Below are 27,278 nucleotides of genomic sequence, written 5' to 3' on the forward strand. Positions count from 1 at the left end.
GAAGTATTTTTGATTATGGAGCATCATCCTGAACTTTGCCTATTTACATTTGCCTATTTTATGTTGACAACTTCTCCTATATGCTTCCGAATCATAACGATAGGATACCCAACTTTTGAAAGGTCTCCATCTCATAAGAGAGAGAAATTTATAAATGCCATGTAACATTCAGATAATCTGATGTTTCATTTTAATTTTAGAAACAAAAGTGGATATCAAAGTTTTTTGAAAGCACAAAATGTTAGTTATGGCATGGTATCATTTTCAATTGCTCAGTTACTTAATTTTGGAAGTTGCTCTAATTTACACTTTCCAGCTATTTTAATACTTCAGTTAGCCTCCTCTAGAAAAGCTTGAGTTCTCCTTATTAGCAGTATCTAATGTTCCTTAGTACGGGGTTTACTTGGGGCAAACGGTATTGGAGTGTGTGCACCATATTATCCTGGGATTACAATAGAATTATGATTGAAAAAGAACTCTTATTCTTAAATTGATGCAGGATCCCTTCAATCCAAATTGCTTCCAAGCGTTATTTCTAACTTAGTAATTCTTTCAAATTGTATCTGTTTTGTATATCATGGTTGGCTCAGTAAGGGAAAGACCTGAAAATAAGAAAAATAGCCAAGTCCAAGCAAACGTGATGGAGATTTGTACTTAAGTGTTGGAGGAACTGGTGGTTTAAAAAAAAAGTTTTTTTAAGAAAAAGAATGAGTATGTTGACAATGAATTCATCTTGTCTTGTTATTTTATGATGCCTAAAAACTAAGGTTTCAAGCCTGAGTGTTGAGAAAGAATGAGACTATTAATGATAGCCGTTGACAAATAGGGCGGGGTTGCATGATTGCAGGAGCTGATGAGTTCAGTTGTGGTTGATGAGTGTTCCATATCCAAGTGACATTCCTCACTGAGCTTTTAGACTTACAAGATTGAAACTGTGACGAAGTCAGAACTATGGATGTAAATTTGAGAGCTAACAAAGAAGAGAAGGGAAGGCTGTTGGAGAAAGAGTTGTAGAACTAGAATTGAAGCCTTCTTGAGGATATCCTTCATTTTTTGTTTAGCACTGGCATGGAACATTTGGTGTATCAATATATGTTATTGGCATATAAGTATGGGGAGATCATTTACATGGATTTTTCATGGATTAACTAAAAAATAGATCAGCCCCTTTATTAATTAGTAATGTTTACTGCAAGAGTAGTTAACACAGAGATAGACCTGATAATAGTTGACATTGATTACTGACTAAAAAATATTCAAAGAATTCAGTTTTGTTGACTAAATTTAGAACCGTAAAATTTTTGGCCAGGGAAACTTAGAATCGGTAAAGATAAGACTACAAAAGAAAATTCACAGTTGCAGAAACTATAATAATATCTGATACTGAAAAAATTTTACTGTAATTTTTGTTAATAAGTACATATAGAAAAGAAAGTCAAAATGGGGACAGATTATTGCTGAATAGAAAATTGTTCAAAGAATTAAATTAGCTTAATGAAGTATATTTAAGTAATTTCTCAGTGAAAGCTAATTACTGCTTGCATATTTCAGATTTAAATGTGTTTTTCATAAACATGGCATCAAAGCCCAGGCAGAGGAGTATTAAAACACCTTTTTACCTTAAGGAGTCTTAAGTTGAGAAAAGTAGTGAAAATGGAAACCAGCTTTCAGGGGTTAAGGAGAAACTAAATAATATGGAAATGGAGGGTATCATTTAGTAAATTTGATAACAAAAGGAGTACAAATAAGTCAGGTTGTTTCTAGGGGTTGAGGAAGAGCCAGGGATAGCTGTTGTTATAAACAAAACAGAACAAAAACAAAAAAACAAAAACATGAGGACTCTGTATGTGACAAAGCAGAGGAAACATGGGGAAAGGCGTAATACTAGATATTTGTACCAGAAAGTTCTGCATAGGTGGGATTCATGGCATGGTCAGATGGTTAGTCTTGGAGAAGAGACAGGTAAGGCTAATGATGAGGAAGAACATCTGGGATGGCCTCATTTCTTTAAGGCTTTATGATGAAAGCAGAGGGTATTGCATTAGGGGCTCTGAGAGAATGCTAGTCTGGAACAATAACCATGGGGATTGTGTCAGGAAGGTGGTAAAACAATGAAATTACCTTTTGAAATTACATTATGATCATTTTCAAAGATCATATTGAAATTAAATGAAATTAATGGCTAGTGAGTGGCTCAGATCTAGGGTTTAGAAGCAAAAGTAGAAGTCTGAGGTGAGAAAGACGTGTTAATATAGACATTAAAATAAGTCAAGGAGTCTAAACTGGTGATGAAGAGCTGAGTAGAGAATTAGTTCCAAAACCAATATGGTAGCTCTTAGAAATACACTTTTCGCCTCGGTCTTTATTTTCTGTCTCATGAAGTTTCTGTTAGAGTAGAGTTAGGACACAGTCTTGCGCCCATGAGGATATTAAATACAATAAATCAATTCAGGTTAAAGATTTGATTTCTTATGTATTTTGACCCCTGGTTTCTGCAGTCCACAGCAGGAGCATCATTATTGGCTAATGCCTCACCTCTGACTCTCATGACATCACCTTTGTCTGTAACAAATCAAAATGTGACTCCTTTTGGGATGCTGGGTGGCCTTGTTCCAGTGACCATGCCCTTCCAGTTTCCCTTGGAGCTACTTGGCTTTGGAACGGACACAGCTGGAGTGACAACCACCTCGGGATCTACCTCAGCCGCTTTCCACCATAGCCTAACTCAGAGTAAGTGGGGCTCTTTTAGTTACTTGCCTACCTAGTTTGACAGAACGGGAAAACTCATGAATTTATACTGATTGAGAGTAGTCCATTTGGAGTTAGTGAAGATTACAGAATTTTCTTTAAGAAATGCAGTTTAATTTCATTTATATAGAATAAATCAAATTGGTGGATTCAGAATTTATTTACAGTCCTTAAATGAACCATCTATACCACATTGCTATCTTAATGAAATTTATAATAAGAGGCAGTCAAATTTGCTGGGTTATTTGCATATACGTATTTATATATGTACATTTTTTCAATGTATGTACTCTAAGGAGGACTTTGAAATCAGGGGCTGTGCTTAACATTATATAAATTAAACTATTTCCATTTTTTATCTAAGAGCAATTAAGTGTTAGATTGAAGAAGATCACTGACAATTCTGTTTTTCTCTCAGATTTACTAAAGGGTTTACAGCCAGGAGCTCAGCATGCAGCAACACTTTCCCACTCACCTCTGCCTACACATTTACAGCAAACATTCAATGGTAAGAAAGCCACCTATTTTTTTCATCTCATAATATTTATATAGATTTATAGATTGGATTAAACATCTCTGGAAACTAAATGGGATGACAAAAGTTGGAAAAAACAGATTTTCACATGACTGAATCCTCATTAGCAACAAACTCCTTGTAAGGAGAGGAAATAGGTAAAGAGACCTTTTGTTACATGTGGAGAAAAAAAAATTTTTTTTGAGAGCAGAATAGCACGAGTGGAAGAGGGGCAGAGAGAGGGGAACAGAGAGAATCTTAAGCAAGGTCCACACCCAGCACGGTGCCCAGCATGGGGCTTGATCTCAGGAACGTGAGATCATGACCTGAGCCTAAACCAAGAGTAGGACATTGAACCCACCGAGCCACCCATACGCCCCTGAAGAAAACATTTTGAAGGTATTTGTTATATTGAAACGATAACGAAGAAGAGGACTCGTAAAACAGTGTACAAAAGTCATGTCCAGTAGTTGCAATAGTTCACATTTTGAAGGTTTACTAAGTGCCAGTTAGTCTTGTGACTACTGACGTGTATTAGCTAATTTAATCCTTACAACACCTGTGAGTGTGCTGATAACAATCCCCATTGTTATAGATCAGGAAACTGAATTAGAGATAAGCAACTTGCCCAAGATGATACAGTAGTAAGTGATCTGAGATACAAATCTGGGAAGTCTGACTTGGTACCTTTTCTGCCTTTTAGCAGTAATTCAGTTAATACCCTCCAAACTGTATGGGTTACACACTTGCAGCCCAGCTAGATCACTCTGAAATTAGATAGTGGACATTGGACATAACATATTGACCTCTAGGTTATTGCTTTCAACAGCAGTCGACCTCAGTAGACTGCTGATACTATTCTTGAAGGCCATTTTCAGGATCTTTTGAACAGAAATAAGTGTTCAACTGGCCTCTTAACTTTGCAGGTTGACTGGGATCTCACTATTCTTTTTGGCCACTGCATTTAAAATGATCTTTGAAGGGGCACCTGGGTGGTTCAGTCAGTTAAGCATCCGACTTCAGCTCAGGTCGTGATCTCACAGTTTGTGAGTTTGAGCCCTGTGTTGGGGTGTCTGCTGTCAGCACAGAGCCTGCTTCAGATCCTCTCTCCCCATCTCTTTCTGCCCCTTCCCTGCTCATTTTTTCTGTCCCTCTCTTTCTTCCTCTCTCTCTCTCTCTCAATAAATAAATAAATAAATAAACTTAAAAAAATAAATAAAATGATCTTTGAGGGACACCTGCGTGGCTCAGTTGGTTAAGTGTCTAGCTCTTGGTTTCAGCTCAGGTCATGATCTCATGCTTCATAAGATCAAGCTCCTTGAGAGAATGAATATAACTTCTCTATATTCATTTTATATATAATACAAACTTTTTCTGTAAAGGCCTCAACAGTAAATATCTTCAGCTTTGCAGGCCATATAGTATCTATCACAACTACTCAACTCTGCCATTCTATTGCGAAAACAGCCATAGATAAATATGTAGCATGAGTGTGGCTGGGTTCCTATACAACTTTTTAAAGTAGTGGTGGGCCACATTTGGCCCTTGGGCCAAACCTTGGTCTAGACAATCTCACAGTCCAGTTAATATGAGTATTTTATTTTGTAGTTTCCCAAACCTGCTTTGAGCACAATCCTTCCTTGCCATTTTATGAATTTAATCATACCTTAGGTCACATCATTCTCCCTGCAAACACAAGTACATAAGATCTCATTATGAATGGAAAAACCAATTCCTTAGATGTTGTCACCAAAGTTATTTTAATAGTGTCCTATTTATACAGCTTTTGAAACAATCATCCTCTCTCATTGATACAACAGAGGCAGTTTCTTCAATAGAGGCAGTTTTTTGTTTTATGTTTTACCAGAGTAATTTAGATACCACATGAATGAACCTAGCAGTGTGACACGTGGTCTCCTCCAGCCTTGAGGTTGATCTTGTAATACGGCAGTTTGTTCCTTTTCACCTGTGTGTCTCTACCATTCATGCCTCCCCCTGCCTTTTTCTCTCAGGCTTAGGAGTGGGAGGCTTCATTGTCCTTGCTAAGGCAGTACCTTGTTAAACTTTCTCTATATTTTGTTGGCTCTTAAGGTCACTGGGTTCTAGTCTTGCCCATTTTAAATAGAGTAATCAACTAACTAAAATTTAAGAAATAAGTCAGCATATAAATAAATACATACAATAATCAACATTTTCCCAATTAAAAGCTAAAAACCATATGTAAGGAGCACCTGGGTGGCTCAGTCGGTTGAGCGTCCGACTTTGACTCAGGTCATGATCTCATGGTCTTGAGTTCGAGCCCCGCCTCAGGTTCTGTGCTGACAGCTCAGAGCCTACAGCCTGCTTCGGATTCTGTATCTCCCTCTCTCTCTGCCCTTCCCCTGCTCACACGCTCTCTCTCTCCCTCTCTCTCTGAAAAATAAATGAACATTAAAAAAAAAAACAACACACATGTAAAACTAGAAACCGTTGTTCCCAGTTAGCAGACTTTCCTATCACTTACAACTTTTGCCAGGTTAGGACCAAAACAAAGACTCAGCTGGAATTTTCACTACCAGTGTATCCCATTTATTTACATAAATAATCGAGAATTAATTATCAAATGCTATGTCATGGCAAGGAATTTAATTTCACTTGCAAGAAAATGAAATTGACTTTGTCTTCTAAAGGGATCAAAAGATGTGGTAGGTTCCTTGAAGGTGGGGATTATGTCTTTTTTATGTTCCTTTGTGATCCTCATAGCATTTGACACAGTGGGTTCTGAGATGGATAATAATAGTATTTCAACTGAAAACCAATTGAACCACAGCCATTTGACTTAAGAGGATCTTTTTTGTTGAGTTCTCTTATGTTTCTCAACCTCTGTAATGCCATACATAGCATGTAAATTATTAAAGGTTATCTTTTTTAGCAGTGTCATTTCACGTGGAAATTAAACGTTAATTGTTCTCATTGCTCTGTTTGCTTTTAATATGTATTTTTATAACACACCGACACAGCCCAATTAAACATCTCTTTTCTCAGATGGAGGCCAAAGTAAAGGGGACACTAAATTACCACGGAAATCTCAGTGACTTCCCAGCGAGCAATGGAGATGAGACACTCAGCTGGCTGATGGAATCTACCTGATGGGAAAGTACTCATGTGGTCATAGGGCTGCTGTTCTGTCGATGTTTACATTCTCTCGTCCCAAGCACTGTGGTGAGGAGGAAAAAAGAAAAGAGAACATTACTTGAGTCAAGCCAGGTGCAGGAGGAAGAAATGCTTTCGTGCAAAGTTAGTGACCTGTGGTCTCCTCTAAAGAAAGACAAAGTGACCATATTAACTGACTTGAAAGAGACTCAGTTGTCAAACCCACAGAAGTACAAATTTGATTTTTTTCCCCGGGGGAGAAAGAAGGAATCTGAGGATTTGGGTAAACTCCATCCATCCTGGGGGTTGGATCTGAACACTTGTAGACATAATCGCATAATAAAAGGCAGTCTATCTGGAATTAGGCCAGTTTGTCAGGAGTAACAATCATGTTTATCTGAGTGGACTATGCAGCAGATTTGCCACACAACAAAATTAACGACCCTGTGTTTGATCCAGACAGTAGCTGAGGAAATCCTGTACTCTCACAAGTCCTGAACAAACTTGAATCTTCTCCAGTGTGTAGCAACCCCCCATGTAAATCAGTGGACTAAAGATGTTTCAGGAAAGTTATTTTAGCACAGTGATACATATTATTAAATCATCAAGATTTTTAAAAGTGAAGAAATTGAGCCTGTTGCTCTTAACAGACAAACTTAGATGTCCCCTTTTTGTAAAAGGGTCAATTTCATCTTCCATTCAGAAGCAGGTACTTAACTCTCCTTCAGGTGATTTGTGCATCTGGTATTGACTGGTTAATTCTTACTTCCATTCTTGATGTTAAAATGTGACTCTTCAGAAATGGGGATCTTTGACGTAGGGCTGCGACTTCGGTGCTCCTAGCCCCTGCAGGCCCAACACCCTGAACTGTAAACTTCCCCAGCCGCACCTCGGTTCACAACTTCTCCTGGTCTTGTAGCTAGTGGTACTTCAGGTGATTCTTAATTGTTGATAGAGACAGGCGTGAGTGTGTACTACACATGCCTCTTCGTTGGTCATTCAAATGGCATATATCTATTTTTGGAATTTTTAAGATAGTATTTTAAAGGGAGGAATTACATTAGGATCATTATGTGTATAAGGGATTATTTTTTATAACAATCACAGTGTATTTTTACTCCCTGTATCCAGTGTAGTGAAATTGATTTGGAGCATTTGGGATCTTCAAGCTTTATTAATATTTACTGAGAATATTGATATGTGAGTAAAGCTGCAGATAACGGGATAACAAAACTGCTCAGTTCTTATAGCTTCCTTATGCAAATACATACTCAACAAAGGATGTTAAGGGAGAAATTTATGGTTCTTTTTGAATATATTGGATTTGATTTTTTTTTTTACCCTCACCTTTGGTCTTGTCTCCTTTTCTCCCTATTTAGGCTTCTGAATGTTTTCAAACTATACCCATGATTGGTGTAAGCTTGATCCATTTATAACAATAGACTAACCTAAAAAACAGCATGAAATTGATAGTAGCAAGATTTGCATCTTTTTTCATTACAAGTCACCCTATACCCTTACATTTCTTCAAATAAGTGTATTAACCTGGCCCTTTTTTCCTTTTACAAGCACAAGTCCCAAATAGCCTATAGGACTGTGAATAAATTACCACAGATCTGTTCAGATCTGTATACCTATATTTTGACTTCAAAGTCACATTGGCTTGCTTCATAGCAACAAGTTAATAAGTAACTGAAAGCTTTAGTTCCAAGAACTTTTTACAGTAAGGGGAAAGGATTATTTCAAAGGAATCACTGATATAATTACTTGCCCCTAAGAATTTAGTTTACCAGTAAAACATAAGAATGTTGTATCAACCCCAGTTGGAAGGATATTGGGATGTTGCAGCGAGGCTTGACTTGAATCGAATATGTTTAATTAAAGGTTGTTTGGTTTTTTAAATTAGGGAAGCTTACCCAATTCTTGAGTTATTCGAGTGTAGTATACTTGTTGCTTTTATCTAATTTGGAAAAAGAAGTCTTTGCTAATACTCTATGGGAGTTTTCCTTTGGGAAGCAATAGCCTTTGTTTTACTTCCCACACCAGGAGAGAAGTCATAGTGCATACTAATCTCTCTTCCTGCTGATAATTGTGTATGTGTTCATCTGTGTGCATATGAAGATTTATTTATATATAAATTCATTACTAATGTAAGTCAGGGAATAATTTCGGTTTCTTAAATCCATCAGTTCTGAATCATGCTACGTGAAGATCCCTGACAATTCTTGGTTGTCATTAGAGAAGAACAGGATTATCAATTCTTCCCCCAAGTATTATTTTATAACTAACCATTAAAATTATCTGAAGGCTCTTGGCTCTGAAAAGTCCATATATATGGAGATGATATTCTATTCTCTTCACTCTTGATTCCTTGAGGACTGCTACCTGGTCCCCCCCCTCAGCCCCCCACCACATTTTCACTAACTTTCGTCCATTTCAATCAAGACGACCCTTTTATGTTGTACAAATGAAACAAACATCTTTATATTTCTTAATAGATAAGTATGACCAGAGAGCTCCTAGATGTAAATACAGAACTGTTTCTTTTCTAGATCATAACATTGAAAATGGTGTCCATACTTTATGGGTGCCTGTCTTTACAGTTTTTCTTACTAAATACAACCATATAAATTGGTTATTTTTTAGCACAGAGACTTGTGACTCATACTGTATTTTTGCACTTAAAAGTCAAATCGTGTTATTTTTTAAAACGGTGAGTAATTGGAAAGGATATAGAGCAATGTGTATTTCTGAAGAGCATTAGCAACATCCCAATGCAAAAATAATCAGCACACTTAATTATGTCCCAGTCAGCGGGATTCTTGATTCAGGAAAATTAAGCTGTTTTGTTTTCAACTGTCGTGTATTTTAAATTGCCTTCACTGATGTATAAGCTGTTACTGTACATACAAGTTAATCCTCAGTATTCACAAGCAATAACGGTCAGCAGAGTTGTCTTCAGAGATAGCAGTGCTGAGCCTCAGTTGGAGACTGTTTGGGAGCAAAGTGTCAAGCTCATTCAGAGCCTCCAAAGTCAATGCAAGCAATAATTCCACTATAACTCAATTCTAATTCTTTCTCACATGCTTCTCAAATCCAAGTGTAAAAGAAATCATGGTTTTAAAACAGCCTGAAGAAAAACGTTTTGGAAAAAGAAGTGAAGTTAATCTGAAGTCACAAAATCCCGATATTCTGAGGAAATCAGAGGATTGTGTTAGTACATTCTGTCATGCCTGCCACCCCTTTGATGGATGTTGTTACCCCAAATTACATTTTTTTTATATCCTAGAAGTTGAATAGGGTGTATTGCATCACCGAGGTAGGAGGAAGAACCGGGCACATACATGTTTGGATACTGTGGGTTTGACACCTGTTTGAAAACAACGTATTGGGAAAGATTTTTAACCCAGGATCCCCAACCACCCACCCCACCCCACCCCACCCCACCCCCTCCAAAGCAGATCTAAATTGTTTACTACCCAGGGTTGGAAAGGGCAGACACGTCTAGTCTGTTCCGGTTGCCCTTACCACTCCCCTTTCCACCTCTACTTGGTTCAAGACGTTTTCTGAAATGGAAATTCTGCTGTTAATCAAACTGCCATTGATTGTGAGAACTCTATGTCCCTTGGGATCATCTCTTAGAACTCCAGTTATCTATCATATTTGCTGCTACATTTGTAACATGAACTTTGCCTGTATTGGTCGATTTTAATCTAATTTACAGTTCTTCATTTCTAGGAGGTTTTGTCATATAACTTGACCCATGTATAGAGTTAGGATACTTTATTTTAGGAGTGTACCGTAAAAGCACACTGGTTGGTCCCTGTATTCTTTTTATTATCACTTAGGTTTTGAATTTATGTTTGCCTTTTTGGTTCGTTGATGTTTTGTTTTGCTTTGTTTTAAATTAGAAATAGAAGAGTGAGAAAAATCTATAATCAGGCCAAACTTGAGAACTTTCCCTTGTGCTTCAGCACTATAGTTTCTGCTGACCATATGTTCTCAAAAGGGGCACTTTTACTTTCTCTTGTGCATGTATGATTGTTTTGTTATGTTTTTTGCTTTTGTAATAAGCAGAAGAAAAATGCAGTAGTAGGTAAATGATTACAAACATGTTCTGCAATTTTATTTTATAAAATTTAAGGGGAAAAGTTTAACTCTCTGTAAATCACTTCTTAGCTCTGGTAAAATGCTTATTCCTCTAAAACACGCTCAATTCAGGCCTTTGTCTTCGTTAAGTGCCTTTTTTTTCTTTCTTTTTCCCCCTCTTGAAAGTGTTCTCAGATATCCTAAAGTACAGGCTAATAAGTCAGGGGATTCAGGAGGAAGAATCTCATACTTGCCAACATCATGTCATGCTGTAATATTATTCTTCCTTTTTTTGTTTTATAAGTATAAGGATATATGTATAAGATACATACATACATATATATGTATACATATGTAATATACATATCCATATATATACATATATATACATATACATATATATACATATACATATGTGTGTGTGTGTGTGTGTGTGTGTGTGTGTGTGTGTGTATAACTAGTAGCTGCTGTACCATTGCATCCTTTCCAAACACACTCCTTTCAGTGTTTGCAAAACTTCTGGCTTGTTTATTCCATTGTTTTAGTCAATTCAAATGGGTAGATTGGGAAACTGTCTTTATACAAGATGCTATCTTCCCCCTTTGAGTATCTGTTTGTAGAAGTTAACAAAAATACCTAAATATAATAAGTCATTTATTTCAAGTAAAATAAATTTAGTGGACTCATTGACCATCCTGGATGTAACCCACTGCTCTGTGCCCTTCAAACTTGGCATGAGTACTATTGGAGAAAGCATTGGAATAACAGTCTTTTGTGGGTCAAGTTGATAAGGAGCACTTATCAAGTTATGGCAGGCAAGACTAAAGACATGGGCAGCTAGAGTCAGAAGCTCGGTGTTGTATCTGAATAAGTTTTGAACAAAGATGGCAACTTTGTCAACATTAAACGTTCATCAGATTTTTCTCTGGGAAATTATTTTTGAAGAATTCATATAGCTGCATATCTGTGAAAAGGTTGATAAACTCAGAAAGACTTCAGATACTCATGTAAACACTCATATAACCTATAGCATTCTTGAGAGATCTTCAGTTTTCTTTTTATTTGCCAGATAATTACATCTGGCTTACTCTGATTTTATGGTTATTTAGATTTCTCCCTTGAACAAACTGGCCTAATTTTCGGTATCTAAGATTCATCTGTTTCTTGTTAAAAACAGGTATGATACATTAAGGGAGACTAAGTTGAACCAATCCTCAAAGCCCAGTACAAATATATCTAATAAGTGCCCCCTTTTAAAGACATTTTAATTGGGAAGAGGAGACGGGTGGCGAACAAGCAAGCAGCGGCTCCTGGTAGCGCTACCTGAGAGCACAGCGCTTATCTGGCAGCCTCAGTTCGGGCGAGTCATTCTTGAATTACTATATTTAACAGGGGGAATATCATTTAACCTTCGTGCCTCAGACTACCCATTCGAAAATTGGGTATAATAATATTCACCTACCTCCCAGGGATATCAGAGACTTTACTATTTCAAAAATACTTTGAGTTTTTCTAAATGTCCTATAGATTTAAAAAGTATCACCATCTTCCCGCAGAGGCTAAAAAAATGTGTCCCCATGATGGGTATAAAAAGCACCATATGATTTTTAAGTTTAAAGAAGAATCACTGGAATTCTAATTCAGATGCATATTATTTAAACATATTTGTGGTGGGATGAAAATGGTTAGTTTCAGGTTAACAAGTGGGGAGGGGGAATAACACTAAGTTGCTTAATTGTAAGTAGATTTTCTTTTTTAGCCTTTTATGGTGTTAATACATGTGTGATTTTTGCCAAGGCCGTGGAGCTGCAGCTAGGTAAAGGTTGGGTGATTGGCTACTGAAGTTGATAAATGATCCTGAAAGTTTTTTCCGTCTCACTTTTCCATCTTCTCAGTCTGCTTTCCTTAGAGCTCTTGTTTGGTGATGGAAAGCTAAGCTTTTAGCTTCTAAGCAGGAATGGACAACTCCTCATTCTTGTAAATCAGAGACTGTGTACTATTCATGTCACTACTGGCTTCTCTGGCTTTGCCCTGAAGGAGCAGGCGCTACACGCCGTCAGCCGGGTGTACCGTTAGCCCGGCGACCTCTGTGTAATTCAGGCTCCTTCCACCCACGACGGAGGCGGAGTCATCTGCCACTCAGGTTACAGAAGAATGGGGAGAGGGGAGGCAGGATTCACTTCTTAGCTGGGACACGGGTGGGAAGGGTGGGGGTAGAAGGAAACCGGTTTTTGCTCATCTCTAAGGAAGAAACGAAGATCATTTTATCCCACTTTCCATCCTGGCATATTAAGTAGTGAGGCTTACAATTTTCCTTTATCGTTTCAAACAACAGCAACAGCGGGAAAAAATGGATGCTGCATTTTTAGTTAGGGCTAAATGCTAAGCAACAATTATTAGAGAGTGTGTGCAGAATTAAATTACAGCACAGATTCAGGGTCAGGAAAGAGAATGTAGACCGTAAGGAAGAAATTATCCAGCTCAAGTGAGTCAAGAGAAAGCACCATGCCCAAGCAGACCGAGCATCTGGGTTAATTCCCACAACTGGCCAAGGCCCATTTAATATCTAGTGATAGGATGTTTTTCCTTAAAAATCACTTTTTGGTTGTTTACTGCTTTTTCCAGATAAGGCCTTAGTTAGTAACCTCTAAATATCAGCTATGCAGATAAACGTACTCTTTATTTTCCACATTTCCCTCTTTTTCCATGCTTCAGATAATAGATGTTAAATGACTTCTACCCAAAGAAATAAGGCATAAGGGTTTTGTTGAATGTGTGTTTGTTCCTGTAGGGAAAATTAACAGAAGCATAACACAGAGATATTTTGTGTGTTCCTCTATCCTAAAATGTGAACTTTATATTCAAAAACTTAAGTACAGATCCTTTTACTGGTGCAAAACTGTAGTTAGAATCATGGAGTGTCTTTGGGTTGTTAAGATAAAATAGTCCCAGTGTTCAGTTCTGAGAACGTTTTAGATTCTGTGGCACAGTGTTCAGGTTTATAGAGCTGAACAGTTGGTCAGACTCTAATTAAAAATAGCTTTGAATGTTTAATGTTGAATTCCTTCTTTCCTCATTCTTCTTACCTCTAGTTTGAGCTCTTAAGTTAACCATTTCATCAGCTAGTTGCTACACTAGAATATCACTTGCATGTTGTCAAGAGTCTGGGGCAAAAAGGTTAGACTTTCACCTCCTTTTCTCACTCACCTGGCCCATCTTTCCTGTGTCTCCACTGAATTCAGAAGGGAAGACTACGGTACAGGCATCGTCCAGGAGACTGTTTATATCCTAGCACAGACTCAGACAGGAACTCAGAGGAGTTTAATGAGACTGTCTTTGAACAACTTGACAGTAAATGACATTTTTCTCAGATACTCCCAAAGTACTGTTTGCTTGAAAGTAGCTATTTGTGACCTTTATTTAATTTCCTCATACTGTAATTCTTGAACTTCTCAGTCTTTCTTACCTATTTCTATTTAGAATAGGTTAGCAGTTTTCTGAACTGTTTCCCAAACAGGTCAAGAATACTTCCAGAAATCTCAGTAGTATAGTTAAGGGGGTCTGTATTTCCAGGATTTGGAATCATCACTGGTGACTGGAATTTTTTTTTCTCTTCTCCCTTGTATTAAAAACTAGATTACTCTCCTGCTACACAGTGTGGTAGCTGTAATTCATGGCCTCCTCTTGATACTTTTCAAGGCTATTCAAAAAAGATGCAGACTTTTATCCAGGGCTCTTATTTCTCCTAATACTCTTCCTTGCTTATTTTCATACCGCCCCTGGAATAAACCTACTTTTGCAAAGGCCTGAGTCACACAGGCCATATAAATTCTTGCCAGTTTTAATGTTCCTCAGAAGACTCTGCCCATTATTTTCTCCCATTTTGCTAAGAATAATATAATTCTATTTTACCTTAAATCTAGTTTTAAAATATTTCGTAATAGAGCACTAATGGAAACCTAATTGAAATACAAAAAAGATAACTATTCCTCAAGATAACTTGGAAATACTTTTGTTTTTGAAGTTAACAGCTCCACCTACCCCCAAGCACATTTCAGAGTCAGCAGTAACGAAGACCAGCCACTTGGCATCTTTTTCCGTGTGACAACCTGCCTTTAATTTGTCAGATCTTACCTACCTTGTATTTTCTGTCCTCGCAACCATAAACTTTTCTCATTTTTGGCTGTCGTGTGCTGTTTGCAGGGTGGACGTGCCCTGTGGCAGCACATAGGATTTTTCTTTCCCAAACCTGCAAATTTACCAAGGATGACCCCGGTTTGGGCAAGGGGCATTAAAAGACAAAGAAGTTATTCTCAGCTGATAAAAGTATTGCTGTTTTTATGTAGTGAGTTTAGAAAATTGGCCAAAGATGGCCAACTTTTTAAATCCTGGCTATGCCTACATAATTAATTACATATCCCGTCTGAGACCTTCTGATAAGTAAGGGGCCCTTCCACCAGTAGAGGCAGGTTTGCAACCTACAGATAATTTCCTCTGGCCAGCCATAGAAAAGATTCAAACTTTGTACTGTCCTTTTGTTGGCTGTCGTTGAAAAATTATATTATAGAAAGTATCAAAAATATCAAACTGTTCTTAAGAAGAGTATATAATGTGGGGCTTGCCTTTGTGTTTTGCTCACTAAACGTTGTCAAGCTTAAAAGAAAAGGAAATGAAATCTGTGGCTGGTGAAAATTTTGTGCCCCAAACAATACGTTAATCAAAGTCTACCAAGGTAACTAAGTGATGGGTGTTTTCTCTCTTTCATTACAAGCAAGAAAGTTTATTCGCAGTTGTAAAATTATAGCGGAACTGCAGACCTATTTGCTATAACTGATTGGAAATAAAGATTCTGATTTTTAGTCTGGGTAAGCACATATTTCCAACACTTGTGGTATGCATTTTGATAAGGGAGAGACTTTTGTTTGGTAACAGAAGGAGAAAACAGGACTTATTTATACAGTGAACGTTCACTCTGTAGAGGAACTTCCCTCCAGGTACACATCTTCCTCTTACCTTAGCCGCCTCCGCACTTGGTAGAGATGCCAACATGTTTCACAACCGATCTTGAAGGAAGGAGCCTAAAGAATTGCTGCTCCTCTGGGTGAAAGGCACTGATTACTGTATCGCGTTTGTTTGTAGGGAGGTGCGTTTTTGCTCACTTGAAGGGATATACTGTATTTTAAATAAGTGTGTGACTTAATATTTGGGGATTTTTTTTTTCCTCCTTTAAAACTGGACCTGAACACAGCTTTGAGTTGATATTTGTAATAATCTCAGGACCTGAAAGATTGTAGCATTTAGTGTGTCTTAAAAATTATGTACTGTACCAGCCATGGATTTTTGTAAATATACCTGTCTCCCTTTTTTGTATTATTTTAGTAAAAAAAATAATAAATTTAAATAAAAGGGGGTGGTGATGACATGTGAATGGGTGTGGGTATGTATGTGTGTGTGTTTGTATAAGGCTCTTTTGAGACGAACTGGTGCTTGTTTAATTTCCGGCTCTGAGGAGAGCAGGAATATGGCCAAACTGCTGCTACCGACCCTGCACTGAGCCCAGGTGTTTCCATTTTGTCTTTCCCAGTGCTTGATTGGACGCGGGCCACCAGGAAATGACTCAGAAGCTAAACTCTTCTTCCCACTGCCACCTTGCCTTTGCATTCTCGGTTCTGCACACCCTTTGAACTTCCGTGGCAAAGCTTTCCAAACTCTGGGTGGCTTGTCGGTCTGTAGTTTTCAGAGAGCTCTTGTCACTATTTTCTAAGAAGAAAGAAGGACAGGTAAATTTCGTAACCAAAAAATGATCACACATTTCAGAAAACCCTGATGAATTCTGGACATGTGAGAGGGCTTAAACATTCCTAAATGTGGATCTGTGAATTGAGAAAATCAGCCCCGTGGATATACGCCTTCAGTGCAGGGAAAAAAAATTTTTTTTTTTTTTTTTTTTTTTTTTTTTTGTTTTGTTGCAACAGCCTTGCTCATATTCCAGGTATAGTTAGCAAATCCCTGTTTTAAAGCAGGAGCCTTATTTGATTCCGTGTAGATGTTTCCTGTCTATCCTTTGTGACAGGACCTTTTACATGAGTGTTTTTTTCTTTTTGTATGTGTTATGTGTTGTATTAAATAAAGAGGAATGTACATATTACTCTTGTGTCTGTTGTATTATTGGGCTAACTTGGATTTTAATACCTCATTCTTTTAGTAGTGGTTGAGTATATGTTGTCTGTATTGTACTGTGCTGAGCGCTATCGGATACAGAAGTAAAGGGCAGGGGCCCCACCTTCAGGGTATTGACAAAACACTTTGCAGTCTCATGACAAGTTAAAAGGTAACAATTCGAAATTTGTCACAAGGGTGTGGTCCATTGCTGCCTGACATGTGAGTTCAGAACAGGGAAGAAATTGGACTGGAGCGATCTGGGAAGATTTTGTCAATTGGATGGCACTGAGCTGGGTCTCAGGATACTGGGATTTGGCTAGGAAGAAGGAAAGGGGAATGTCCCGAGCAGAGTCAGGAAATAGACGAGGCTGGTGTGAGGTGTATACTGGGATTGGTAGAAGCCAGACTGTGGAAGTCCTGGAATGTAGGCTTGCTAGGTTCTTCCTCCGGGTTATAGGGTGTGTGTGTGTGTGTGTGTGTGTGTGTGTGTGTGTGTGTGTGTGAGTGACAGAAAGCAAGGAATACTACTACTAGGGTCAAAGTTTGAAATGTAGATATGGGAATTCGGCAGAACTGATCATCTTTGGGGTGTCTGGCTGGCTCAGTTGCTGGTAGAATGTGCAACTTGATCTCAGGGTCATGGGCTCAAGGCTCATGTTGGGGATAGAGATTACTTAAAAAAAAGAAAAAAAAAGACCCCCAAACAAGAAGTGATCACCTTTTCAATCCTTACTTGTAGAAGACCTCTGGAGAAAATATTATTAAGATAAAGAGTAGAAAAAGAATTCAATCTTAGAACTCTGGTGACAAAGAGTGGGGAAAAGATGACATAGAAAGCAACATGTGAGAGAAATTGAACAGTTTGTCATTTATAAACGAATATGTATATATGCATAGAAAATACAGAAAAGACATATACCCCAAAGTATAGAGTGATTATATGAGTGTTTTTTTCCTTTTACTTATGCATATTTTTGGCGCGTTATCATTAAGAGGAAGAATTTTTAAAAGGGATGGTCCTCATGCATGGGGGAGAGCGTAGGCTGCAAATGCCCTCACTAAAAAACAATATTTAAAGACAGATACGCCAAAGCAGATTCTTGGTAGTAATAGCCCCTAAAGGTATCTATCGTTATTCAACTACATTCACCTATGTTGTCACCATCTTGTATATTAACATATTTAAAGGTGTTATCGTAAGCAAGATATTTTTAAATCTGTAATTTCCCCGAGTTTCTTTGACCATGGAATTTTTTCCGTGTAACTCCAATTAACATTAGGCATGTAAAGCACTTATTATCACGGTGACGCGTAGTAAGTACTAGGTAAATGTTAGCTTTTATCATCATTCAACCTAGTTCTGTTTTATTATTATTTCTGTAGTTTGGAAAAGTTTCTAAGAAGATACTTGGCCCAAGGAGTTAAGGATTTCAGAATAACCTTTAGAGAGCCAACAAGTAATCCAGAAATGCTCCCAGCCTTCCAGAGTTGAACGAGGGCCAGGTGTCCAGAAGGGGTTCTTCAAAGGAGTATAGTGGAATATATGCAGCAGGAAGTACTTCTGACACTGTCCATGGAGGCAAGAAATTGTCTCAGGCCTGAGCTTTGCCACAGGAGAGTGGTTGGTTAGGAAACGGGTGCATGGAACAGTTCCTAGTGATGGAGTTCAAAGGCAAAGTGAACCAATTGGTGCTGGAGTTAGTTACTTTGCTTTTATAAGTTTATTCAAAGGGAGAAATGGATGGTACAAGGATTTCTGTACAGTGGTAAACGATTGAAACAGCCTAATGCCATGTTAGGATTTGGTTAAGTAAACAAAAATAATACTAAGTAAAAAAAAATTTTTAATAAGAAATGACCAAGATATCCAGGCATTAAGAAAGAGCAGACATAAATATAAATGCACACTGGCGCAGAAAAATAGAAAAACCAACACTCCCAAGTCCAGAGGCGTGGTGTGAGTGCTTGTTCTGTATCCTTTTACTTAAATGTATTTTCAACAAACGTGGATGATGTGAGAAAGGGCTTTTGTTGGTTTGTTTTTAAGAAACAGGTGGGCTTGGTGGAAGAAAGAAAAATGGGAAAGAGGCTCTTCCCTGTCTCATCACTGGGAAAAGGGAAAAGACCTTATTTCTTCTACTCAGATCCTGCTAGAGCCCCAAATTGGCTCTGTTTTGGAGGGAAGGCACAATGAACTGCTTGATTTAAAATAAAAATTTTCTTTGGAAAAGATTATCCTTGTACTTGGTTAAAAAAAAAAAAAAGTACCAAGTACATGGGCATACAGAGTGCAAAGCGTGTCTTTCCTGGCTATAGTCCCTGTTTTCTTTGCTCAGAGCAACCACTGCTACAAATTTCTCCAGCTATAAGTATAAATATGTACCTGACTCTTTAACATAAATTCAGCATACGCACTTTGCTGCACAGTACCTAGCATTTTTTCCAGTTGTCTCGGAGATCATTCCACATCAGTACATAGGGGTCTGTTCTGTTCTTTTTGACAGCTCACAGTCTTCCATACTTACGGTATCATCACGGTTTATTGTATTTATTTTTATTGATGAGCACTTAGATTACTATCACAAGGCAAACTGTAACATCCCGTGTATGTACATCACACGGAAGTTCGTTTTGGCGTGGGTAGTAATGACCTAACACCCTAGATTTCAAAGTCAGGGTCTGGAATCTCTGACGTTGCTTCTCATCCAAGTAAAGTTTTGAGAAATGCCTGGGAAAATCAATCTCTTGTTTAAAGGAATTTGGAAAATTGGAAATAAAAGCAGAAGAGGTGACTCTGGGTACACCAAGGGTGGAGTCACACGCGAGGGAGACCATGAGTTTCTTCAAAGGAATGCCCCCTCTGATGTGTCGTGCGTGTCCTTGCCTCAAAAACGATGGCCCTTCCTCGTCAGTGTGTGCCTTGACATGGCTTGTTTTTTTCTGTCTGTATATTTACCTCTTCTGTGCCCTGTGTCTGTCCCTTTACCATTTCCCCACTATCTTTTTTCTAGTAGGTGGCATAGCATGAAGGAAAACAGGCTGACATTAGATGGGTTCACGAGTCCCTGCTCTGAAGCTGTGACACTAATTTAGACAAGATGCTTACCTTTTAGCCTGTTAACTTATTTCTACAGTGATGATAGCAACGAGGGGTGTGTGGTTGAATTAAGAGACTGGATATGGAAAGCACCTAGCATCGTGCCTAGCACATAAGAGCTAATTAATGGTGGCTACATTATTCTCTCTCTCTCTTCTGCCTTTTTTCTTCTTAAATTCATACTTCCTCTTGCTCTCCTAACTTCCCAAACTATAGAGGTGAAACCATAGTGGTTTTGTTTTTTTTTTAATCTTTCTTAAAAAAAAAAAAAAAAAGCTTACAGTACAGGAGTGGATAAATATCAGAATTCTTTCATTGCAGATGTCAAACCCCTGGCTTAAAAAGTAACCAGAACCTTGTCTAAAAAGTAAAGTCTGTTAAACACAACAGTAAAGAGAATCTTTTGGTTCGTAGAACTGAGTAGTGTAGAGTGAGCCTCGAGTAGGGGAAGCTTTATCCAGTGACTCGGTGTCCTCACCGTCTAGCCGTGTCTCTGCCCTGGCATTCGAAGTGCCAAGATTTCACAGATAGCCCTCTGACAGCCTCAGGCTCTCCCTTCGTGGCCAAGTGGCCGCTGCACTTCCAAACTCCATGTGTGTGTCGTGTGTCAGTTTCTTTTTGCCTTATTGTACCTCACATGCAAAGCAGTGCGTTAATCACGTGCCTCCATTCATAGTACGTGGTTCACCATCACTCAGTACAGCAACTCATTCCCTCATTTTATTATACATTCAGCTCCTCCTTCCTTCCTTAGTCCCCAGCGCCCTGTGTCTCATAGGTGCCCTCTTGATATGTGCCCCTTGTTATGCATGTTCACGTCTAAAATAGTGCTATTTAGTGCATGTACAAATTTCATTTGTACGAACGGTCTGGGCCTATAAATTTTGCTCTTTCCTACTTCTCTCACTTTTCTTAAATTTGTCCATGTTGCTATGTGTACATCCTGTGTGTTGCTGCTTATCACCGTGTAGTATTCCATACTATGTATCCACCACGTTCTAGATACCCGTTTCTCTGGAGGTGGATACCTAGGTTGCCTCTAATTCCCTGTTATTGCAAGAAAGGCTATAGGCCGTCTTCTGCCGATTGCCTGTTCATCTCCGCTTATTATTCGATCGCGTTGTATCCTTTTGTTATAGATAATACTCTCTTACCAGTTGTAGGTGTGCTTGATATTTTAGTCTGTAACCCCCCTTTCAACTTTGTGGAGGACATCCTGAATTGAACAGAAAATGTTAACTTTTAATAGTCAAATTGATCTATTTGTCTACATGTATGTTGAGGCGCTTGTTAGGAGATACTTCCCTATCCCTGTGCCACAAATGTATCTTCCTGCTCTTTCTTCTATTAACTTTATAGTTTTAAATTTTCTCCGTAAAGGTATTGTTCGTGTATTGATTTCTAGGTACTTTATAGTTGTCGCTTTTATGGGTGGTATATTCTTCTCCATTCGATACTCTCATGGTTTTTGTGGGTAACGAGGAACGCTGTTGATTTCTGAAAGTTGAGTTTGTGTCCAGCAACTTTGCTGAACTCTCCTATTCCAGTAACTCATCTGATTATTTTATTAGCTTTTCAATGAAGATGATCATATCATCTACAAAAAAATGACAGGGCGCCTGGCTGGTTCACTTGAAGAGCATGCGACTCTTGATCTTGGGGTTGTGAATTCAAGCCCATGTCGGGTGTCGAAATTACTGAAATCAATACATAACCTTTTCAAAATGACAGTTTAATCTCCCTTCCCAATTCTTTCACTTTCGTCTTATCTTAGAGCATTAGACTGGTCCTTTAATACTATTTAAACAGTAGTGGTGAAAGTGACATCTTTGTTCCTTTGTTCCTTGTCTCAATTTTCTCAAGTGTGCTGTTTATTCTAGGTTGTTGATATATAGATTTTTTTTTTTTTTTTAGATTTTAAGAAGTTAAGAAAGTTCTATTCCTAATTATCTGGGAATGCTGATCATAAGTGTGAACTGGATTATAGCAAGTACATTCCCCCTAACCCTGACACATGGTCAGCACTTCCAGAAAATTTCTGAGAAATGTATTCATAATTTTTTCATTCTTATAATCTTCATTTTCTTTGTTTTCCTCTTGCATTCTGTTTCATTTATACGCATCTTCTCCCTTGTCCTCCTTCAGTCTTGCCAGTTTTCTTCAGTCTTACTAATTTTTCAAGGAATCATGAATTTTATTGGGTGCACATATGTTCGTTATGGTGATATCTCTTTAATCTATTTTTTCCACCAATATAGAATGTCCCTCATTTTTCTTTATGATGTGTTTTGCCCTGATATCGCAGTTATCTATATTCTGAATAATATCCCATTGTATGAATATATCACATTTTTAATTTATCCATTTATCAGTTGATAGACACGTAGGCTGTTTGTACATTTTGGATATTGCGGATAATGCTGCTATGAACATTTAGGTACCATGTTCGGTGCTGATCCCCAGCCCTGATCCAAGTGGCACACATTCCGAGACCCCCAGGGGATGCCTGAAACCGTGGATACTACTGAACCCTCTAGATCCTATGTGTTTTCCTATGCATACGTACCGATGATAACGTTTAATTTGTAAATTAGGCACAGTAAGAGATTGTCAATAATAACTAAAAACAGAACAATTATAACAATATACTGTAATAAAAGTTATGTGAAGATGCTCTCTCTCAAAATATCTTATTGCCCAGCCCTCACCCTTCTTGTGGTGACGGGAGATGACCAAATGCCTGCATGATGAGATGAAGTGAGGTGAATGACGTAGGCAGTGTAGCATAGCATTCGACTACCCCTCACCTTCTGACTCTGTCCGAAGGCAGATCATCTGCTTCCAGCCCATGGTTGACCGTGGGTGACTGAAATTGCGGATAAGGGGGACCACTGGACAGGTTTTTGTGTGGATGGATGTTTTCACTTCTCTCAGGTGTGTACCTAAGAGGCCATATGGTAACTCTGCGTAACTTCTTGAGGAACCACAAAACTGTTTCCCACAGTAGCTGAAACATTTTGCACCCTACTAGCAATATGTGAGAGCTTAAATTTCTCTGCATCCTTGCCAGCACTTGATATTTTCCGTTTGTTTGATGATAGCCATCCTGGTAGGTATGAAGTGGTACCTCATTCTTTTGATTTGCATCTCCCTAATGACTCACGGTGTTGAGTATCTTTTCATGTGCTTATTAAGTGGTTAGTATATTAGTATAATTAATAGTATGTAGCTTAGTACATTAAGTATAAAAGTACTTTTTCGAGGCGAGTTCCCAAAGAGACCGTGTGCTGTAAACTCTCTGAGGCCTTGCGTGTCTGAACATATTATCTTTGCATTCTCACATTTCAATAAGAGTTTAGCTGGATATAATATTCCAGGTTATTTTCCTTCATCACTTAGAAAACATAACTTGATTGCGTTTTGTCTCCAGTGTTTATTAGAAACATCGATGTCAATCTAATTCTTACTTTTTTGTGGACTAGCTGCTCCTTCTCTCTAGCTTTTAGAATTTCATTTTTGTCTTTAATGGTCTTAAATTTCACTAGAACGTGTCAAAGTTTTAGTTTTTCCATATTTACCCTGTGTGGTGCACCATGAGATCTTTGTATTGGAATCTTTTTTATCTTTAATTTTTGAAAGTTCTGGGGCGCCTGGGTGGCTCAGTCGGTTGAGTGACCGACTCTTGATTTCAGCTCAGGTCGTGATCTCATGGTTTGTGAGTTTGAGCCCTACATCGGGCTCTGTGCTGACAGTGTGGAGCCTGCTTGGGATTCTCTCTCTCCCCCCCCTCCCCGTCTCTGTTCCTCCCCCACTTGTGATCTGTGCTCTCTCTCTCTCTCAAAATAAATAGACTTTAAAATTTTTTTAAAGAAGTTCTTAGGATTTCTGTAAATATTCCCTTTCCTAAATCTATTTCCTCTCTTCCTGGGACACATATCATACATATATTTACATCATATCACCATCATCATCATCATCATCATCATCTCTTTAATGTTCTCTCATATTTTCCATCTCCTTCCAGTACCTTCTGAGAAAATTCCTTGAGCTGATCTGGATCATTATTCATTTTCCAGCTATGTAGTCATTCTTGTTTTTATCCAATCTTTTGGCTTTATTCACCTATCACGTATTTCATACCCACTATTTCCATTTGGTTCTTATAGCTGCTTGTTTGTTATTATTGTTCTCCTATCTTAGTAAGGATCTTTCCCGTGCTTCTTTTAAGTTCTTGTTTTGTCTTGTTCCATTCTGGCTTGTCTAGCACGATTCGTCCCAGTTATCGTCTCTTTTGTTGTGACTCTACTCCTCAAATATCTGATGATTTTCACTTGGGAGCTTGTTTTGTCCTGGGCTTATAAACAGCTTTTTTAGCTGGTGATGTATATACCAAGGGGAGAGGCCAAGCACCCTAGCATGTGCTTTTAAGAAGTGGGTTGGGAGCCTCAGGAGCATTTCCCAGAGCAAAGTCCCAGGTACCAGAGTCAGATTTTGACCCACTGTGGGTCCAGTCACATGGGTCATTATTTTCTGCAAACTTGCTCACAGTGGCTTATTTCTGTATATTTGGTGATTTTTTAGTATATATCCCTGCACTTTATAACTTCAGCTATGGGCATTCTTCAAGGCCTAGATTTTTATAAAGTATGTTCCTCTAAAGGGCATTTGAGTTTGCTTCTTCCCAGCTCCTAGGAACATTACCAACCCAGGACCACTTCAAACTAAATGTTAGCTTAGGGATTTCAGGGCCTCAGAGATAGGATGAATTTCAGCCACAAATGCATGTGAATGGTTATTGCTAGTAGTTAGGAACTTTAGAAGAAGGCTCTCCACCCTGCTACCCTACCCTGAGCTGAGATTAAAACCAAAGGGTCTCAGGGCTCCTGGCTGGCTCAGTCAGTAGAGCATGCTACTCTCTGACTTAGGGTTGTGAGTTTGAGTCCCACATTGGATGTAGAGATTATTTAAACAATAAAATCTTAAACACACACACACACACACACACGCAGAAAAGTCTCTTCTTGGTGAAGTCAGGGATATTTTTTTCATTCCCACCAACGAGGCCAATGTTAGGGGTTCCATCATTTTGTAAGACTTTTTGATCTGACTCCCACCATGCTAGTCTGAGGCTTTTTTTCCCTTCTGACTGTCTACAGTAAATTGAAATCCCGACTGTAGGCCACCAGGGATCAACAGATAGATATCTTGTTTTTTGTTTTTTTTTATTTTTGGGACAGAGAGAGACAGAGCATGAACGGGGGAGGGGCAGAGAGAGAGGGAGACACAGAATCGGAAACAGGCTCCAGGCTCCGAGCCATCAGCCCAGAGCCTGACGCGGGGCTCGAACTCACGGACCGTGAGATCGTGACCTGGCTGAAGTCGGACGCTTAACCGACTGCGCCACCCAGGCGCCCCAACAGATAGATATCTTCAGGGCAAATCAGTGCTCATTTTCCTATTCCTCCTCCTTCCTCACCTCTGGCTACTCTGGCTCCCTTGGCTGTCAGCTCTGTCATGCTCTGAAAAAGTGTTTTTATGTGTTTGTTAAAATTTCACTCAGTGCTTAAGGCGTTTTATATTGAGAGATTTCTCTGCACGTCTAATCTTTCATAATGTCAAAAACAAAAGTCCTGTATGTATTTTGTGTAAGCTCATTATCTCTCTATGTAAATATATAATATGCAAACATTAGTATTGAATATGAAATTATAATATATATGCTACTTAGTATTTAATTCTATATGAACTGTACATTCACATAAGCTAATTATCTCTCTATGTAAATATATAGTATGCAAACATTAATATTGAATATGAAATTATAATATATATGCTACTTAGTACTTAATTCTATATGAACTGTACATTCACAGTCCATTTCATAAGTCAGACTCTTGCAGATCACCTACAGCGTATCAGGTGTCCTGATGTAAGAACAGGAGTTCCATAAGGAGGAGGGGTTGACAGTGGTGACTTCATTTACTAAAACGGGACTCTTTCTGTGTCAGTTTCACCAGAAACCCCAAAGGCTGAGAACAAAACCATAGGCGCCAATCTGTCCACATTCTAAAGGGAGGAGGAGCCAGATCACCTATGCACCCACCCTAAGAGGTTGTGAAATGGACCCCGGGAAGCACTAGCTCAATACTGGGAAGGATTAGCTCGGCACCCACCTAAGGCTATGGAAGAGAATGTGAGAGGATTTCTTTGGAAGTAGCTGTCTGTATGCTGGACATTTCCCCCTCTCCCCAAGCAGGGGAGGGTGGGGGGTGCTCCCTCTTTGCTTCATGCCAAATGAGGGGGCGCTTCAAGAGGACCACCTGGGGAGTTTGGTACAGCTTGTGGAGTTTCAGGGACAAAGGGACTGGTGTCTGACTTCTTCCTAAAGTCTGAAGACAAACTGTCGGTGGCTAGGTCCTTGAGAAGACAGAAGAGGAGAGAAGACTGCGCTCCAAATGGCTTGCACGCCCCAAGTTCCTGGGTTCCCGAAGGCTTGCTGTGCTTCTTGAGAGAGGGAGGCAGGTTTGGCCATTTCAAGAAGGAGTCCAGCCAAAGGGAACACCTGGAGGGAGGAGATGACATCAGTGGCAGGGAGGCTGCTGGAGACCGAGGGGCCGGGGCAGGCACCCTAAGGAACTAGAGACGGCATGGCCCACAGGGGGACGACAGGTGCGAGATCCCCAGTGATGGACGGAGACTCGAGAACCCGTGAGGAAGCGCCTGTGGGACAAGCAGCCATGGCTTCTCCTACTCCCAGGGGACACCGGCGCCAGCTTACAACTCAGCCACTCACGTGAGACTTACCCCTTCTCCTTCCCCTGCGGCCACACGAAAGCAGGCCCGGAACAGCCACGAGTGGGAAGAGGTCCTGTGTGAGAAATCAAAATGACGCTGACCGTGACCCCCGTTCTCCCTCAGATTTCCGGGCCGGGGAAGGGAAGAAGTTTTAAAATTAACTGACATTTGAAGTTTTGATCGATCACTCGATGAGACCTGTTGATAGCCAGAACAAGAGACTATTTCTGAAATGATGATGATGACAACTCTTCAGCCTGTTTGTTACTTTGCAGAGACTGGAAAAGCTGTAAATTTCATCCAGGCTCACGGGAGACCAAACCATGACCTCAGGTTTGTCCGGGCATTCATGAGAAAACAAAGTTACTTTCTTTTTATACAAGTCTGGCTTGTTGCAGGAACAGGTTGCCTTTGAAGAGGTGACCAGCCGATCGGGGGATGGAGAGGTTGGCCAGGTCCTCCAGCCCTCGAGGCTCATTTTCCAGCTGACGGCAGTCTCACCTTGTCAGTGAGGAGTCTTATTGGGTAAAGTCCGGGGTTTTAATGTTTTACAGACTGGACTTTTATTTTTTTTTTTCCAAACCAAAGAAAAACCGCCAATTGTCCTGTTATCTCTTGGAAGAGCTGCGTGAACTGCCACCGATCTCATGCTGGAAAGGAAGCCTTCGGCCAGGAGGTCCGCAAGCAGCAGGGGTTGAGAGGGATACATCGCGGCTCTCTCTGCCTGCATCTACGGGTCAG

General features: G+C 39.2%; 1 protein-coding gene across 2 annotated transcripts in view; it reads left to right on the forward strand.

Annotated features, from left to right (window-relative positions):
• UBN2 (ubinuclein 2) overlaps positions 1 to 16,631 on the forward strand; it is a 78,173-nt gene extending 61,542 nt beyond the window's left edge. The window contains exons 15-18 of one of the 2 annotated variants that reach the window (XM_042926087.1): positions 2,499 to 2,730; positions 3,167 to 3,256; positions 6,287 to 6,463; positions 16,068 to 16,631. In XM_042926087.1, coding sequence (XP_042782021.1) covers positions 2,499 to 2,730; positions 3,167 to 3,256; positions 6,287 to 6,336 — 372 coding nt within the window. In that variant the 3' untranslated portion in view covers positions 6,337 to 6,463; positions 16,068 to 16,631. Of the gene's footprint in view, positions 1 to 2,498; positions 2,731 to 3,166; positions 3,257 to 6,286; positions 7,329 to 16,067 lie in introns of both variants that reach the window. The other variant, XM_042926081.1, reaches the window with a different exon arrangement.
• The last annotated feature ends 10,647 nt before the right edge of the window (positions 16,632 to 27,278 follow it).

This window comes from Panthera leo, chromosome A2 (assembly GCF_018350215.1).
Source record: "Panthera leo isolate Ple1 chromosome A2, P.leo_Ple1_pat1.1, whole genome shotgun sequence".
Lineage (NCBI taxonomy): Eukaryota > Metazoa > Chordata > Mammalia > Carnivora > Felidae > Panthera > Panthera leo.